At 42.3% G+C, this 18430-nt stretch overlaps 1 protein-coding gene across 1 annotated transcript in view; it reads left to right on the top strand.

Annotated features, from left to right (window-relative positions):
* LOC119389360 (basement membrane-specific heparan sulfate proteoglycan core protein-like) overlaps positions 1-18430 on the top strand; it is a gene marked incomplete in the record, with an annotated part of 213331 nt that overhangs the window by 41195 nt on the left and 153706 nt on the right. Inside the window, 10 exon segments of the mRNA XM_049414410.1 lie at positions 1440-1565; positions 2160-2291; positions 4957-5091; positions 7808-7933; positions 10357-10464; positions 15707-15820; positions 15906-16022; positions 16972-17103; positions 17673-17780; positions 18169-18300. Of these exon segments, the coding sequence (XP_049270367.1) occupies positions 1440-1565; positions 2160-2291; positions 4957-5091; positions 7808-7933; positions 10357-10464; positions 15707-15820; positions 15906-16022; positions 16972-17103; positions 17673-17780; positions 18169-18300 (1230 nt within the window).

Here is an 18430-nt window from a genome sequence, read left to right as displayed (position 1 = left end):
CTCTTTTACTTTTCGTGCATGCTCCCTAAGACTATTAATGCATCTTTCTGTCCGGTCGATGTAAATTTTGTCGCACGATGCGAGAATGGAGTACACAACTCCAACAGAGCATTTCACGAACAGGTTCACGTGTCTGATGCTGAATCCTCATTTGCTGTGAATGCAGATTCGAGGACAAGGTTTTTGTAGCTTGCTAGGAGCAGAAAAAACCAGAGGCATTTTTCTGTCTGCTTGCCACCTTCTTGAGACCATGCGACAAAGCGTGCATGTATGGCATAACCACTGGTCTCCCCTTCGAGCCCCTTCCCTTTTCTCCATACTTAACTCTTTCCAAGAGGGACTCGGCAACTGCTGCAATGACCCTCGCCAAGAAGTCTGCAGCCAAAAGGCGTAACTTGCCAATCAAAGCTCTCCTGCATGAGATGCAGGCACAACCTTCCGCAAACTAGTTTCATACACTGTACAACAATTCCCCTTTCTACAAGCTTACAGTGGGTTGAGTTTAAAAAAATGTAGTCACCTCCAAGGGACTACTTTTAAGTGACACTTGCTATTAAGCTTCTAATTACAAGTGTCACTTAAATGCATTTGAGTGACATTTGGAATTCTTAATTGGAACTAACAGACAAGAAAGCCAAATTCTTGTGCTATGAGCAAGTCTCTGAGACGTTATGAAAGTCTGAGAAGTTGGACAACACTTGCCTGCCAACTATTTATGTTGTACTGGGGTGGAAATATTTTCTTTTGCCTTCAGCTCAGCCAGGCATTATAAACATTCTTTATCATTCATTTAGTTGCATGCAGCAGTGTGGTAACATTAATATATTTTCATTTTAATGATTGCATTGAGATAAGTTCAAATTTTTAGGGATATGTGAATGCTAGTAGCTCCCCATATGTGAACCCAGCTTATTTTTGCCAGTTTTTTCGACTAGTAAAGAAAGAGCAAGATGCATTTCACGTATGATGAACGGAACCTCGTGCAGAGTCAGTCTTCACTTAACCTCGCTGTGCTGCGTATAACTGCAGCCGATCACTTTGGTGACGGCACCACAATGCTCGACAGATCGTTCGATGTTCTGCATTACAGGAGCAACGCAAGAAGTATGATTTTTCTTTGCTCAAAACGAGTACAATTGTGCATCCATTCTGAGCCCGATTTGATTCTTTTTATGCAAAAATGGAACATGGACTGACTGCAGAACAAATAAATGCTTAATTACATGCTTATTATGATTACGGGCTGCAGTTTGCACAAAACATATTGCCTCCTTTTCTTCTTTGAAGTATTATCTAGTGTGCCTTGGAATCAAGTTGTCAATATGGCGCATTTGCAGACAGTCCATCATAATTGGTGCCTGAAGGGGTTCATTACTCCAAGAGTATGATTTCTAAATTATGCCTCATTGTTCACCTTGCCTAATTGCGAACTTTTTCAGGAGGATCTTACTGTGGCCCTCACCAGTTTGTCTGCGATGGTCGTAGGTGTGTTGATAAGGCTGGGAAGTGTGATGGCCGTCCTGACTGTGCTGATGGATCTGATGAAAGGAACTGCCCAGGTGAAGGTAATGGGAGACGTCCTGCCTTGATTATCATATTTGGGAGTGTGTGTATCTGCCACCTATCTTTATGAGCTCAATATCAGTCATGTGGCAGTATAGACCCATAACGTTATAGGTTTGAATGCTTTTTGCATAGGTGCACAGTACTTTCCTTATGGTCACAATTTTAAAGGTTTAGAAAACTTCATCCTGATAAAGTATGTGTTGTACAAGAATTTCTGATGCATTGCACTGTCAGAATTTGTTCACTTCATTATTGACATCAATGATAGTCGCCTAAACACCAGCATTTTGAGTTTGTTTGCCTATGTTATGTGCAGCATATGTTATGTTATGGTTAGTGGTTCATTGCATTATAGCTAGAATGACTTACTCATCTTTGATAATCTGGAATTTTTGCATGTTTGTGTTGCTGTTATATATGTATGTTTAGGGCTCACTTTGTGCCATTGACTGGCTCACTGCCATTTACTACTTATCTAATGCATGAAGTCTGCTGGTTATGGATTTTTTTTTTCTCAATTACACTGCAGAGTGGTTAAGTGATTGGGCACATTGAAGTCCTGTTGTTGTGAAAATGGCATGCTTTCTTTGTAGACAAAGTGCCGAGTGCCTCTGGGAGCCTATGCGATTCAACAATGTTTCGTTGTGGTGATGGCACTTGCATCCCTCTGTCATACGCTTGTGATGGAGAGCTAGATTGTAATGACGGCTCCGATGAGCTTTGTGGTATGTTGCCATCAATGCTGTGTGCTGTATGCTTTGCTTTGGCTGTGAGAAAAGCATGGTTGATATACATTGCACCAAAGGTTCTTCCTCAGCAGAAATATTCAGCACGAATAGATTTTGGGGCTGGTGCAAAGCTGGTTTGGCCATGTATACGAAGGCATGTTATTGATAGGACTTTGAATATTCTATAAAATGCTTGCACTGTCGCATCATGGCCATGTTTAATGTTCGGCTACCATAACCTCTACAAAATTCACCAGAATTTCCCAGTACGTATGTACATTTAGAATAAATGTTCCGATGATATCAGATAATCAATATGTAAACATCAGTCTGAAATTACTTTTGCACTGCGGACTATCCCACGAAACACGAAACCTCTATAAAACGTCTTTAAAACATTTAAAAGCTCTATAAAACATTTCATAGAGGTTTTGTGTCATGTGATGTAGTGCAACAGAACAGGTTGAATAAAATTGAAAGCATATGTTGTATCAGGCCTTCCAACTTTGCATTTCAGCAGGTGGAGATTTTGGAGTCGTAATTGTAAATGGTTGTGGTTTCCTCAACGAAAATTTCATTTGTGCATTGTGCAGTGGCCATATTTCTGACAGGAACAATATTTCTAAATCCGCACATGGGAACTAGTTTGGAAAATTTTTTGCGGGAGGCTTGTGCAGCCTAAAATGATCAGTTAACGTTCTCCACAAGCAGCAACATTTTTTAAACAAGTGTATAATTTTGTTTGCGTTTACATGATCAGCGTGTAACATTGCAAGGTAGCTGAAAGCTAATTATTTTGGACCTCTGGTTTTGAGTCTTTTTTGCTGCTGTAATCTACTAAAAACACTACTACCATATATTGTTACCCTTCAGTTTAACTATAATAGCATGAATAAACACATAAAAAATGCCAGCTCAGATAAGGCATGTAGCCACATCTGCACACCATGTGCAATTTACTGAAGGAGCACATCAAGGGAGTCATAAAAGACATTTATGTAGAGATACACTGTATCTGTGCTGCGCTACTGAACCTCCGTAACAAGCCTTTTGCAAGCATTCCTGCAGAAGTTCTGACTGGGAAGATCCAACAAGTTTGATCATTGTTGCCTGCTTCTGTGCTATTTGCTGTGGCGTTCTGTTGCTCAGTGTGTCACACAGGGGCTGCAAATAAGGAGCACCAAAATTTCTCTACTGAGAGCCTTGGGAGCATGTTGAAAACTGTAGACAGAAAATCCATCTGACTTCTATCGCTGTAATCAGTCATGGTTTGGTTCCAATGCTGACTGCGTTATTACTTTCAAGGCTTTCGCTCATCCTCTTGCAAGTCTTATCACATCGTAGACGCTTCATATTCTTCGTTGTTCAAAGCATCACCCTGCTGCACTTCACCTCCTGCATTTTTTTTATTGACCAAACTATCTGTCATCTTGTTTGAAATTGCAGCAGACAGGACTGCATGGTTGGCCATCCAATCTGGTGCATTTACTTACGTGCTTCATATATCTATTGCTCTGTTTCCTATGGGTCTTGCTACCAGCTTTTCAGGCAGTAGTAGTGCAGACAGTAGTAGCCACTGATGTCACACATGTGCCCCACAAACGACATTCAACTGCTGAATGTACAGTGTAAAAAGTTCAGAGTAAATGGCAAGCCAGCTCTTGCTTGAGACTGAGTCCTCAGTCTTCAGAACTGTGCAAGCTGTCATGTGCACAGCCTTTTGCAAAACACTATAGGCTAGTAAGCCATTGTTGGATTGCATCAGTTCACTTAAACTTCTCATGACGCTGAAGGGCTCTTTCAAAGATGGTTTTCAGTCATAACACACACACCCATTCCAAACAGAGATCTGGTTTCATATATTTATAAAGTTTACTTCAACTATATTTTTTTCATGCATTCAGAGGATGTGAACGATGCAGCATACCCATGTAAGTTTCTTTGAAGTGTACAAAACATGTCAGCTGCTCATTACAACACCACTTTTAAAATGAAAAATGGCTTTAAATATTTCATTGAAATGGCCGGATGGGTGTGAAGACTGCAGGATATTATCCTTCATTGTTCGAGGCAACCATGTTTACATTATAGGGAGAAAAAGCTCCTGATGTACGTATGATTGTTCACAACAGCACTTGCAAGCGACCTTTGTGTTGCACTGGCATGTATACTTTTGTTTAGCAAAGGGTGCCATAAGTGTTTTTACGCACAGAAGACTAAGAGGTTCTGTGAATATGGATAGGCTTAGCTCTTCAGGTTTTCTACCAGCTTCTTGTTTCCCCTACCAGAAATTCGCTCCTTTCAGTTTTACTTGACTCTTGAGGAACCTAATACTTCAGACATCACCGTAATTTTGTTTCAGACATGTTTACAGTGTAGTTTGTTGCTGTTCAGGCTATGAAGTGCACCTTATTGATGATTTTTATGAAGACTGCATGGGTATTAGCAAATACAAAAGTCACAATGTACAGATGAGTCACATGGTGGCCAAAGACTGGCTTGTGCTACTAACGCAAGTGTCCAGCCAAATACTGAGCTATGCATGCTAATGCTAGTGTAGACTGACACTGTAGCTGTAGTGCACACCTGTGGAGAAGCATAGATTGCATAGGTTTGCCTGCTGTTGCATTCTGGCACTACTGTTTTCCACATCATTTTCCAGTAGACTGTGCACCGGATCAATTCAAGTGTGATGGTGGAAGGCGATGTGTTGACTCCACAAGAAGATGTGATGGTCACTATGACTGTGCTGATCGCACTGATGAGCAAGGCTGCGCACCTCATCCTGGAGGGCAATGTAAGCTATACTAGTAGATATGACCACGATTATTTTTCCCTTTTTACTTGATATAGCTCAGCTCAGTGCTTTAGATTACTAAAATCCCCACCTCCTTTGCAACTATCTGCTCAGAAAACATGAGATTTAGCAAAGCTGGTAAAATGTTACTGTTGGACATAGTGCCCACCAGAGCAGCTGATATTGACCACTGTTTCTGTTGTTTTCAGTGTCACTTGTCCCAAGCAAAGATCTGCTTTGCTAGCTGACATCAGCCTTTCTTGCACAAAACATCTCTCAACTAGCCACACATTCATGCATTGCAAACATTTAAGGTTTAGTGTCTGGTTCACTTATGTACAAAGGATAGCTTTGGACATAGGGCATTACCTAACAAAGTGGCTATACAGATCTGTATGTGCACTCTCCCATTCATTACCGATGCTACTGCTCAGAATTTTAGATGACGGCAGCTTGAAGAATTTAATGAATCGGGGTATCTATACACACATTTGCCACAATAGTTTGACTACTTCATCGATATGCTTTTGAGTACCAGGTCTCGTATTTGATTTCTTGACAGGATCCCCTTATTGTAGTGGGTCCAGAATACAGAACTTCTGTGCACAAAGTGTCTTGGTGCACATTTTCAGGTTTTTTTCAGGAGCTCTGAATTGCTGCATCATATATTGCAGATGCACCTGTGAGATGTAAAGTCCAATCATATTAGTTATATGCCTTAGCCTTGTATATATAAGTAATATGAAGTGCAGGCAAATGTACATAAACAAACAAAAATATTCCGTATTTCGACCAGGGACTGATCGAGAATCGAAACATTGAATAAATGTTTTTTGTACGTGCACCTGCGCATCACATTACTTATAATCAGACCCAAGGAAAGGGAACTTGTGTGTGTGGGACACAAGTCCTTTTATATATATATATATATATATATATATATATATATATATATATATATATATATGACTATAATTTCAATTTTCTTTAGCTTATGTGGCACTTTCTGTAGGAGACGTGTTACTTCAGTACAGTTGTCATGTGCTGATACGTTGGCTGTTGTGCATCAGTGCACTGCTGTTTGTAAATGTGGCTTTGAAACTGCAATATTTACTGTTTCGCCTAACAGTAATGCTGATTGTGGGCATGCTTAAATTCGTAGCAATCCACTAAGTTGCATGCTGTCAACTCGCGGTTCTTGGTCTTTTCATTCTGTAATTTCTTTAACCAGAATTTAACCATGTCTTCTCTTTCAGGATGCATACCAGTGCCTGTCTAACCTTGCCTCTCTCCTAGTTATTTTTACCATCCACTCTGCAGATGATCGGCTTAGTGCACAAAAGCTACCAGACAGCCGTAATATGCCAGTCTTCAGTCAGATGCTGTATATACATTTTACTGTTCTTGCTGGACAAGCCATGGCAGCCACCAGCTGCATTAACTTTACTGTGCTGTACGCTCAAGTTTAGCCAATAGTGTGTGTAGATTATTTATCTAACATTATACACAATGTCACGATATTCAAATCAATTTCTTTCCTAGGTAGTAAGTAGGTAGTACTGTATTTACTCGAATCTAGGCCGGCCCCGATTCTAAGCCGACCCTCCAAATTTGCAAGGCCAGAAAAAAAACAACTTAATCATTGTACTCGAATCGAAGCCGACCCCCCCTGCCCACTTTCGCACATCGTTTCTTTCGAAAAAAACATCGGCTTAGATTCGAGTAAGTACGGTAAGTGTTTCATATAACCATGAATACCATGCCACCGTTCCATAAGAATCCTGCAAACTTCCCATGTTTTACAGTTGCACATATTTATGTGCGTTCGGCTCATCTGTCTCCTTTCTTGCAATGGTCCCTCTTTCCTTTTTCCTGCACATTCTGAGCAATTTGCGCTAATAGAGTGGCACTGCAATATGCCACTTACATTGCAAGGTTATTGTGGTCAGTGGTTCATTGGGTTCATTCTTGTGGCAAGTGGACGTGTGCATTCAGTAAGTTTAGTATATGCCCACGTGTGTATGCAGACTCTCAGAAAGATAAATATGCTATTTTTTCATCTTTATATGGCTGAATGTGCATGTGGGATGCAACTGTGTTCTGCATGAGTCTCAGCACACCTCACTTGTTTTACACGGCATGGAAAGGTTGATTAGGTGGGCATGTTCGTCCTAGTCAGCAACAATGCAGAACCATTACAGCTACGGGTTTGCCTTACAGGGGCACTGACTGGGAAGCAATATTTTTGTAATGAAAGATGTAAGACATTTTTAAGTAAACCAGCTGCTCTAGTTCAATATCTTTGAATATTCATGTACAAGACATGTACCTCTAATCTGTCTTAGTAGTGGCTATAATGCTTTGAGTTCTTTTGCAAGTGTAGTGGAAATGTAACATTTAATTTGGTGGTATACTGATTCACGTATTGCGCTGTTACCAATCTTCAACATCAATGAAGCAATTTGTTTCTGCTGCACATATGCTCAGCCTCATTCATGGGTGTCTTGTAAGCTCTTTGCATCTGTGCATCTTGTTCATGCATGTCATTTTCAGCCGAGATAAAGGAATGGTGCCTGCTTCTTGCATGTTTTTAGCTGCTTAAGCTTTTGTGGCTATGGGTCAGTGCATGCGTGGTTCTTGTACATGTCAAAATATGCTGTGTGGCATTTGGGTGGATTTTGCCATAGCTGGAATTTTGTGGATGCCGCTTTTCCAGCACTGCCAGCTGTGGATGACTGCACTGCGGACGAGTTTCGGTGCGGTAGGGGCAAGTGCATTGCTAAGGCATTGGTTTGCAATGGCAGGCGAGATTGCACAGACAACTCTGATGAGAGCGACTGCCGTAAGAGCACTGTCCCTCCTTCTGTTCTTTTGCACTGAGCACAGCACTGCTAGACTGGTTTTTGTTGCATAAGGACACGGTCTAGCCTTGGCTCACCCTGTCCTGTGTTACCATCTGAATCTTTTCTTAGATCTTCACCCATCTCTCTTTGCTCATGAAGGTTCCTGGTCATATCATTTTTCAGTCTAGTTTTTGTTGGATGAACAATGAGCTGCAATGCAACATGCTCTTTGTCATTAGCTGTTGGCTCTCTGTGTTCAGGAAAATGTTTAAGCAGAAATTGTGAGATCTTGAACAGAACTGACTGGTGCAGCATCATCGCCCGATATATGCTTAGTTCGTTTCATTCGATCATTGTGAGGAACTTGTGCAATAACGTTTCCAAGCTACTGTGCTACTATTTGTACGTATATACATCTTACTCATTTTACTTAAAGCCAAGGATATCTCACTAGAAACATCAGCATCCGGGCAGCTAGCATTGCAACCTTGCATATATAAATATTTTCTGCTTGCACAAGCTAAGCTCAGAACTAGACCATGCTGGGGAGCTAAGAATGTAGTATCTCTACCTGCAAGAACTGCTTGAAAGTTGTGCATTAGTATCCATGATCACTGCCTGAAGTGGTACTGTACCAAAGTCCAAAAAGTTCAAGGCACATGCATATTAATACCCATTATTGAAAAGTTAGGTCTTTGAAATAGTCAGGACACCACGGCGTTTGTGGTGTCCTGACTTCTTTCTTGTGTCCGTGTTTGCACGCCCTGTCTTTTTAGAATGAAATAGTCAACTCTAAAAAATACAAATATAGTAGTTCTAAACGTTGTAAGTGCCATTCTGCATGCTTCCAATTCGCTCTTTGCATAGTGAAGTAGTGAGCAGTGTGCAGTGCGACATGCTGGAGTACTTCTTTAATGTGCTGTCACGGTTGACCTCGCATGAAGACGTGCCGCCCACATAAAGAGACGTACCACAACAATGTTTTGGTTAGCTGTGAATGTTATACGTTAAACACAGTTGTTCCTGAAGAGGGATTTGTCTTGTTCAAAAGGAAATAAATGTCATGTTTATTTCCTTTTGAGCAAGGAGAGTACCTATTTTATTTTGACAGTGTATCACCCTTGCCTGACAAATTTTCGTCGAACTTTTCACTACAGTTGTTTCTGCATGTGAGTCCATCGGCATTGCCTTTCAGTCTGAGCACATCATACGGAAAAAAAGTCTGGTACTTTATTGCAGTCTAGCATTGAGTTTCGGTCATTTAGAGGATTCATGCTTCACCAGTGTAAAGATTGTTCTACGAGCGTCAGCAGTGGTAGTCTCTCCTCTGCGCAAGGGCCTCTAAGTTCCACTATAGCATGCCAAGATTCAAAAACACGGAAAAACGAAACATCTTTTAACCAATGCTGTTTTGTATGAACATGTTTAACATATGGAAAGTCAGTTCTGCAGAAACGTGCAGACTGGAGGAATATTCAGGGATGGGGAAAAAGTCATCAGTTTTGTGGCGCAAAGTTACCAAGAAAAACCCATGCGGGTTTGTCGGAAAGAAATCCTGTTATTTGACAAAGTTTATCTTTCTCTGAAATTCGAAAATGGGACTAGTGCCTTTCCGGGATGATCATTGTACCATCCTAGCAGTCAGGGGGGTTGGGGGGAATTAATAACCACCTTGAAGCATTGTTAATCTGTTCTGTGGAGCATATTCCGTGATACTGCTTCGAACTGTCAATTAATTCACTCTTGTGCTGCAATGAGCTACCCCCCCCCCCCCTGGCTAGTGGGGGTATTATTGACTGCCCCAGAGAGGCATTGGTTCCAGGTTTAAACTCCTGACCAGGACAAATTTTTTTACAACTAAGCGTTCTTCCTTAGATACCTGTGAGTTTCCATCATTGGCATAGCCAGAAAGGTGGGTTTGAGGGGTACAACCTTCTCTCCCCCCCTACAATTTTAATTTCTTACATATACACATACATATGCACGTGCATACATAAAAGGGGGTGAACTCACCCCACCAAAGAAAAGATTCTTGCTTGCTACACCTCTGGTTTATTTTGTAGTTTGCTTTGTAGATTCATGCTAAAAAATATATGTACATGTTTAAAATATCCGGCTTTCTATATTTCATTTGAGTTCCCATAATTCATTACTAATTGCCATAGCATAAAGTTAAGTTCACAGATGCTTTCTTTATTCCTTTGTAAGCCCTCCTAGACACGCGGTTTCATCACAAGTCTAGCAGTGCTGCTCTGTGTGACGTAGGTGCTGTGCTTTTGTAGTGTTCTGCTGCATTGAGTTGCTTTCTGCTACCTGCTTCAGTCTATTTGGTTTTGCCTGGCATTGAAGCTCCCAACTGCAGCTGTTGTTCTTTTTTTGCTGGCAATGCTACCAGTTTAAGTTCTCACCATTCATACTGCAGCATGCCGGCAGGGGCAATTTAGGTGTGGCAATGGCAATTGCATCAAGATGGAAAGGCGCTGCGATGGCTACCATGACTGCCAGGATAGGAGTGATGAACTTGATTGTCGTAAGTGCCTGGGGGCTGACTGGCTCCGCTTGCCTTGGTGGCTTCAGAACATATCCCTATATCATGTGATCTGTATGTCATCCCTATTAATATAAATTATCCATATATGTGGGATTAGTGAAACATAGCCTTTGAGCACAGTGGCATACTTGCATGTAAAATGAACAAGTTTTGCATTGTGATCAGGCAAGCTCAAGTCTTCGTAAGCTTTTGGGAATGAACTGTATAGGCAAGCTTGCTTTGAAGTCACTCAAAAAGTAGCATGCTGGTTGGTCAAACTGTTTAAAGTGTTGAAGGTGGCCTTGGATGTATAGGTTATTTACTTATACCGGTGCTTGTCTTCGTATCATCTTCTTTGTCTGTGTTATGTGTCCTTTCATTGTGCAGTTTCATAATCATGATACTTATAACACATTGAATTCCCCCAAATAGAGTACTTTTTTAAAAATTTCATAAAAGCACAGTATATTGACTTGCAGGATTTTTTTTTCTTTTCTGTAGAGTGCCAAGAGAAGGCAGTGGCAAACAGAGATAACTTAAGATGCTATGTATAGCGATCGCAGAAAAGATTGGCACAAGCCAGTGGTCGCTTGTGCTGCTAATCTTTTTTTTTTTAGTGACCATACCTCTCAAGTACGGGACACTTTTTTTTTTGTTGCAATGTTGAAGAAGTGTGTCACTGACACTATGGAGGGACATGTTGGTGTAATTTTCCTGGCCTAGAATGGCTAACATAGGAATCCTTTTTGTACCAAAAAAGTTAGTGCTGTTTTAACGTGATGCTAAATGGCCCATGTGGCAGAAATTATGGTGACGGCAGCATTGTCCACGAACGAAAAATTCCAATATATGCAAAGAATAAAAACTAGCGGCTTGAGCCAGAACCAAACCCTTCTGCATAGCAGTAGAGTATTCTACCTCGGAGCCATGGCAATGCTTGAAACTGCTTCAGGAAAAAAACCTACAGAGGCATCAGGTAGGGTGAAGAGTCATGTCAACAGATATGTAATATTCCATAGCAGAAGCGTAGAATTGCACCAGCCATTGCACCATGTGAATTGTGCAATGAGTGAGTGGTATAAAGGCCCACCCATTACAAAGCCTTTAGCCGTAATTAATCATCATCAGCCACAGCATCAACAAAGTGCGCAGCTGTGTAGGTGCACATATTGCCTTATGGATGCATAGTGGGTACCTCACCACTTCGCAAAATAAATTACGGGGTGCTAGTGGGCACCTTGCAACTGTAGTTGCAGAAGGCATCCTAGGAGAGTTTACAATCACCGATGTCATGCGCACACACTCCTATTCTCATGGCATGTTTGAGCTGTCCACCGAGAAGTAAAGCATGGCAAGTGGATGAGAAGCGAACAGGACTTGATCATGCTGTTGTGTTTCACTATGTAATGGGAAGCTTCAGCATCTTTTAAATTTTTCATAATGAATTGATTTTTTTACACGTGCGGGTAATGTACACATGGCTAGATTAGACGTCAACACTACTGCTGTCACTACACTGTCGCAACACTACTGCCACTACTGCTGTCACGACTGCTTGGGCTGTTCGACAGCACAATTGTAGAGGTTCTTTGGGAGAAGAGGACAGAAAGGTGGAAAGAGAACAGGTGCTCTTTAAGGTTCTAAGTGTATGCTCACTTCAAGATGCGCAGAAATTCTATAAACACTCTGCTAGTAAAAGGCACAAGATAAGCGTGCGTCTTTGAAGCTTTGCACAACCATATTTAAGATTTTGCATGGACTAGCTGCAATTAGGCTGGGTAAATGCTCTTTTTTTCAAAATTATGGGAACTATTTTCAACTATTTAGCTTAAGATGTAGGTCAGACCCTTGTATGAGCCTTCACGTCAGTCAAAATATATATTGGGCTTTTTTTAGACAATAGATTTTTAGTAAATAGGCTGACAGTAACGTACCTGTCGTAATCTTGAAAGAACCCTACATCGAGACGGAAATGCTTTGCCCCTTCTAAAGCTGCATTGAAGACTGACTGACAAAAGTTAACTTGATATTTGTGCTAAGAAAGACGAGCACATGGGAGAAGACAGGACAGGTGCTACTAACGACTGGCTTATTGCAATGGTTGCAATGAAATATTTAGCACAGTAATGCGTAGACGAACAGAGCGCATATCAAGACAACACCACTTATCAGGCTAACTGCAGTGGCTGAAGCCTTACTTAGAAAACTGAAGAGTGCCAAGTGGAAAACAGTGGATGTGGGGACAGGGGGAAAAAACCTGAAGTTGTGCCATATGTACACAAGGCTTTTCATAACCTGAAAAAGGTTGCCAATAGGCATGAGGGTCCCGCTTGTTTTATCGGCGCCAAGCAAGCTCGCACAGTTTTGCCCTCGCACAACAAAGGTGGGAAGCAAGAAGAAAGGATGCTCAAAGAAGCATGCCTCGCCCTTTGTGCAGTGTGTGCAAGGAGTGGTGTACGACATACCGTTGTCTTGTGGAAAGTCATACAAAGGGCAAACAGGCCGCTGCCTTTATGACCGGTTAAGGGAGCATGCGCAAAATCTAAAGAAAGCTGACGGGGCCCATCTTTCGTCCCACTGCTGAAAATGCACGTGTGAACAGATATTTCGTGAAGCCAAGATTCTAGCTAGAAGCCGGAACAAATCGGCCCGTGAACTGTTGGAGGCATACAATATAAAGAAGAAAGGAACTGATTGTGTTAGCGACACATCCATCTGCCTGTATAAGAGCGAGATTAGGTTTTTTGATGAAACATGTCCTTAGCCTTAGCCTGATAGGTGGTGTTGTCTTGAAATGCGCTCGATTCATCTGCACATCGCTGTGCCATATATTTCATTGCAACCATTGTAATAAACCAGCTGTTCGTAGCACCTGTCCTGTCATCTCTCATGTGTTGGTCTTTCTTAGTGCAAAAATCAAGATGTTATGTACAGTATAGACCGCTTATAACGTAAGTCGCCGGAGTCGCGAATATCCGCACTATAAGCGGTACCGCACTATAACCAAAACAACCTTCTCCAAAGGCTGCACTTGCGCAAAACGTGTTGAGCATGTCGCCTCGCGTGTCCGATAATCGACATATGCGATTTGGGGCGCTTACAACCACTTAAATATCCGAATATTCAAAAATTAACCGCCAAAGACCCGCATTGCCAACGAAATGAACACGGGGGAAAAAAGCAAACAAAACAAAGTGCCATCGCGGAAATTCGCCGACTACGTTTCAGGCCACCTCGAGGTATGCGCATTACACAGAAACCATGTCGAATCGCGACCGAAATTTCACGTGCTGAACGGTACCGATCGTTCGATTTCACGGGCGCGCGCGCGATGTCCAAGACATTGCAATCGAATCCGGAACCACCATTCGAGAGTTGCATGTGCCGACCATGCCCTCGTTTTCATTAACGATATGATTCCCTTCCCTTCAAGTGCAGCCATCGCAAAAAGTTTCGTTGATTCCGCACCAAACCGCAACTTTTATCGCCCGCGGCCGCTACCGAAAAGCAACCAACGCTGATTAGGCCTAGCCGGCGGTTCAGCATATTGTCGCGGGAAGTTTGTCCAAGACAACATGAAGATCGGGCGTCGAAAAGATCGCACTCAAGTACTAACCCAAGAACAGCGCGCGTGATACGAAGTTTCGTGTTCGCGGCCGGGAGATCAACGGCGACAAAAGCCCGCCAAGCTCGTTTAAGTCCGCGCACTGGCAGAAAAGGCGAAAGCTCGCGTCATGAAGCCGCAAAACTTTTCAATTCGCGGACGAGGTAGCGAACGCGATATCTGTAGCAAGTGTGATAACGACGGCGCTTTTCCCGACAGGAAACTTACTTTAAAGCGCACTTGATAAGGACGCGATCGTGCGTTCCACGCGGAACGCACTGCCGGCGAGCGGCCGCGGAGCCTTGCCGCCGCCGGTGCAAAGGCTACTCCGTCGCCTAGGCAACCACCATCCTTCCCCACTCGGCGAGCCCGCACAGCGCTGCCGCGGTCTTTTTCCTCCCTCCGCCCCTCGTTCGTTTACTGTGCGTGCCCTCGCCCTTCGTAACGACCTCGTCGCTCCCTCCCCAGCGGCGTACCTCCTTTGAGAACCGCACTCGCTACCGCATTATAAACGGTATTTCATCTTGGGAGACTGCACAATAAGCGGTATGCGTATACATGCGGTTCTATGGGAGGGTAAACGGGAGTCGAAAAAGACCGCATTATAACCGGTCCTGCACTATATGCGGTTACGTTATAAGTGGTCTGCACTGTACTCACAACTTTCCCAGCAACAAGTTCTTGTTAAAAATTGGTTCACTTTTGTATTGTCAAATTTGGGGCAGTTGCTTGCATGAAGAAGTTGTAAGGTGTCTCAATACATGGCATCCCTATTTTTATAGAAAAATAAAAAAAATTGCGTGTAATTTGAGATATTCATTATCAAATTCCAAGGCCCCAATCTAGGCAATATTGAAACAGAGTGCAGTAGGAGTACAGTAAAGGTGGCTGCTCTGTTACGTCAGATGGAAATGGCTCATAATGAAGTGATCGAATTTGAGTGAAAGACCGTTATGGTGCAACTTGGTCAGATGACTTGCCATTTTCCCCACCATACACAGGTCTGAAATACAATGTCAGTAGATGCGAGTCCACCGTGCTGTTTTTGGAAGAAAGCTTCAAGCTACAGAATCTTGAGTGTCTGAACAGCAGCTTCTCATTGTTGCTTGTTCCAGGAACCACTCCATTATGCCAAGCTACTCCTTGACAAATGCAGCTGGCAACCATATGTTCAACAATAGCTGTTCCTCAAGCTTAGCCTATTTTTTCCTCTTTGCATAAGACATCATGCTGTTTTTGGCATTTAAAAGCATCCTGAATGCTAAAAATATGCAAACATGCTGCCGACTTTTTACAGTTAATAGAACTTGCACGTTATCATTACAACATGCTGAAGGTGCTAGACACTTTAGCCATTGACCACCTCCCATCAGCTTTGCGAAAGTGACATGTTCATGATTTATCACTGCTGCCAAGGTAACGTTGTGTTGTGATGTCGTGGAAATGACATCACGACAGCAGCATCTGGACTTCTTTCACTAGTGTGGTCCCACAGCCAAAAGGGCAGGTCCAGTGCAATTTTGTGTGTGCAGTTTCTTCTCAATTCAATGGTCACTGAGCATAGTAGGCTTCACTTGTCTGCATTCACCACTTCTTTTTTAGTGGTGCTGGTGCTCACATAATCTTCTCATTTTGCAGCTGGCGTCTGCAGGCCTAGTGAATTCCGATGCCATAGTGGCACGTGTGTCCCTGAACGTGCTCGTTGTGATGGGCGCAGGGACTGTCCAGATGGATCCGATGAGAGCCAGTGTGGTGAGCTTTTGATGCAAATTGTCTTGCTTTGGTAATGGAAGTTAAAATTCAACAAGCTTTCTATTGTGGTTTTATTCAATTTCAGCTCACAGCTGCAGGGCTGACCAAATACGATGCCAAGGTGGTGGCTGTCTAAGCATCTCTCGAAGGTGTGATGGAGTCTCGGATTGCCCTAACGGAGAAGATGAGCTGTCATGTGGCAGTAAGCTCATTGGTTTGAATAGTTTTTCTGGTGTCTTTTTTTGGGGGGGGTGGGGGGGTGGGGGGGGGGGACTGAGACGTGGGCAAGTTACCACGAATTCCATGGTATGAGGAGGCAGTCGCAGGAAGCGCAGTGACACAAGAGGAATAGCATTTATTCATTTTTTTTTGTGTTGGTGTCTTGTGCTTATGGTTTCATGCCACACATTCCTGGTCATAAATAAAGCCGCCATAAATGCTGCATATATGCCGATGATTCGGAGCCACTTGCTTGTTTGGTTTGCTTTATTCAAAGCAAATTCGATACAAAGTTGCCCTGGGGAACAGGACTAAAGCTGGGCAATTTAATTTGATGCTAATTAAGCCTTTGCATTACATTTAAGGCAGCATCTATGATAATGTTGGTGGTCCCTTTGAGGATAGCACACACTCTTTCAAGAGTCTCTGAGAAGAAATTAATGTAACATCACCGACAAGGGTACCAATATGGGCTTGTTGGTTCATCGTAAACTGGCTAGTAGCATAGCGCGGGAAGATACAAGGACAAAGAAGTACGAGACGAACACAAGCTGTTGAAAGTTAGCGCTTGTTTGTCTCATACTTCTTCTTTGTCCTTGTCTTCCTGCGCTATGCTACTAGCCAGTAACATCACCACCCATATTGGCAGCAAGTTTTGCTGCACTCGCAGTGCTTCTAACAGTATGAGTGCATTAAGATGAGGCAGTTTAAGTAACATGATGTGCCTATTGAAGTGAAGAGGTCTCTCCCACGTTTGGGAAAAATATAACCATTTATGCTACTTTCTTGTTCACTTAGCTTGGCTGTAGCCCAAGATGCTGTCATTGTCCACATGCCTACCAATTTTTAATATTGGATAAGATTCGGTGTTTTCCATAGTCAGCAAAAAGTGTAAGTATTAACGTTCACGATGTCTTGTATGCTCTTTTAAGATGGGCACGTGTGTCAGTCTCACGAGTACAAGTGCATGTCTGGACACTGCATTGATTCACGCCAGAAGTGCAACAGAGTCAAGGACTGCCCAGACGGTGATGACGAAGACAATTGCGTCGGGGACACTAAACGTAGGTTTCTCAATGGAACAGACTCGGGCATGCATACGCGTGCTTCAGTTATCACTGCATCTCTACATTTTTTTTTCACAGAAATACAAGCCTAGCCTTGTGCATGTAGTATGCACAGACTGCCCATGCAAACATGGACGCATGACCAAGTGCATGTTTAGAGCCTTGTCAAGAAACTGCTGCTAGTCCCTGACATCCAATTACATAATTAAAAACAAACGGTCTTAATTGTCCTAACCGTCATGTCAGTTAAGCAGTTGTAGAAAACTGTAAGACATGATTGTATATAGCATTTTGCATTTTCTTTGCCTTCTCATTACAGTCTAAAGGTGAAATTTTATTCTGTAGTAAGCATATGTGAAAATTTTATGCAGTTGTTTTAAGAACTTCCTTTCTTACAGCAACTTTATTCAATTCTTTTGTGAAACCAAGCATACCATTTGGCAATAGCTATTGCTCTTTTTTACTTGCCTTGGCCTGTATGCTGCATGCCCTAGTGCTTGTCTGATAGGTACACTGGAATTTCACATTCATGCAAAGTGTTTTTATTTAAAAATTTTCTTTTTCAGCATGTAAGGAACGTGAATTTCAGTGCCGAGATGGTACATGTTTGCCTGATCACTTTCGTTGCAATGGACGTTCAGAATGTAGGGATTCTTCAGATGAAGAAAATTGTCGTACGTTTTTTATTTCACTTTGTTTTGTTCCTTGTTGATATTCTAACAAATTACGACTGCACCAAGGTTTATGCAGACCGCACAGCGGTCTTTTTTTTTTTCCCCCTCTTTATTTCTTGGTTCCCGCTCATTTCAATGTTTTCAACAAATATGCTTTCATTTCATCATCAGAATGTGTAGACCTTGGCATTTGATAAACATTTCACAATTTTAACTCTCCCATACTCCTTGTACAAGCTTTAAAAGCAATCTACAATATTTTTATGAATATTTTGAAATTGCTTGCTAGCCTGCATGTTGCACAGTGGTGAGCTTCTATTTCTTGGAATGTGCATTGGAGAGCATGGATGGCATGTGAAGCTTGCAAACATGGCACAATTTTTTGTAGATAAACATATGGTTTCTACACGGGAGCTGTGCAATTCGTCAAACTTTCGGTGTCACAGTGGCGAGTGCATTAATTCATCATTCGTCTGTGATGGCGAATATGATTGTGGTGATGGATCTGATGAGCGCTGTGGTATGTCGCTGCTATGCGTTGCTTTTCTTCATGCATGCTACTGCTACTTGTGTGCATGCGCAAAGAGTGAAGTCCACTTATGATCTTGCTGCAAACTCTGTATTAGGAAAATCAATTGCTGCAGTCAATT

The sequence above is a fragment of the Rhipicephalus sanguineus genome, chromosome 4 (assembly GCF_013339695.2).
Source record: "Rhipicephalus sanguineus isolate Rsan-2018 chromosome 4, BIME_Rsan_1.4, whole genome shotgun sequence".
In the NCBI taxonomy this organism is placed as follows: Eukaryota; Metazoa; Arthropoda; class Arachnida; order Ixodida; family Ixodidae; genus Rhipicephalus; species Rhipicephalus sanguineus.
The sequence above is the reverse complement of the archived record's forward strand: the minus strand, read 5'-3'. Positions and strand labels throughout refer to the sequence as shown.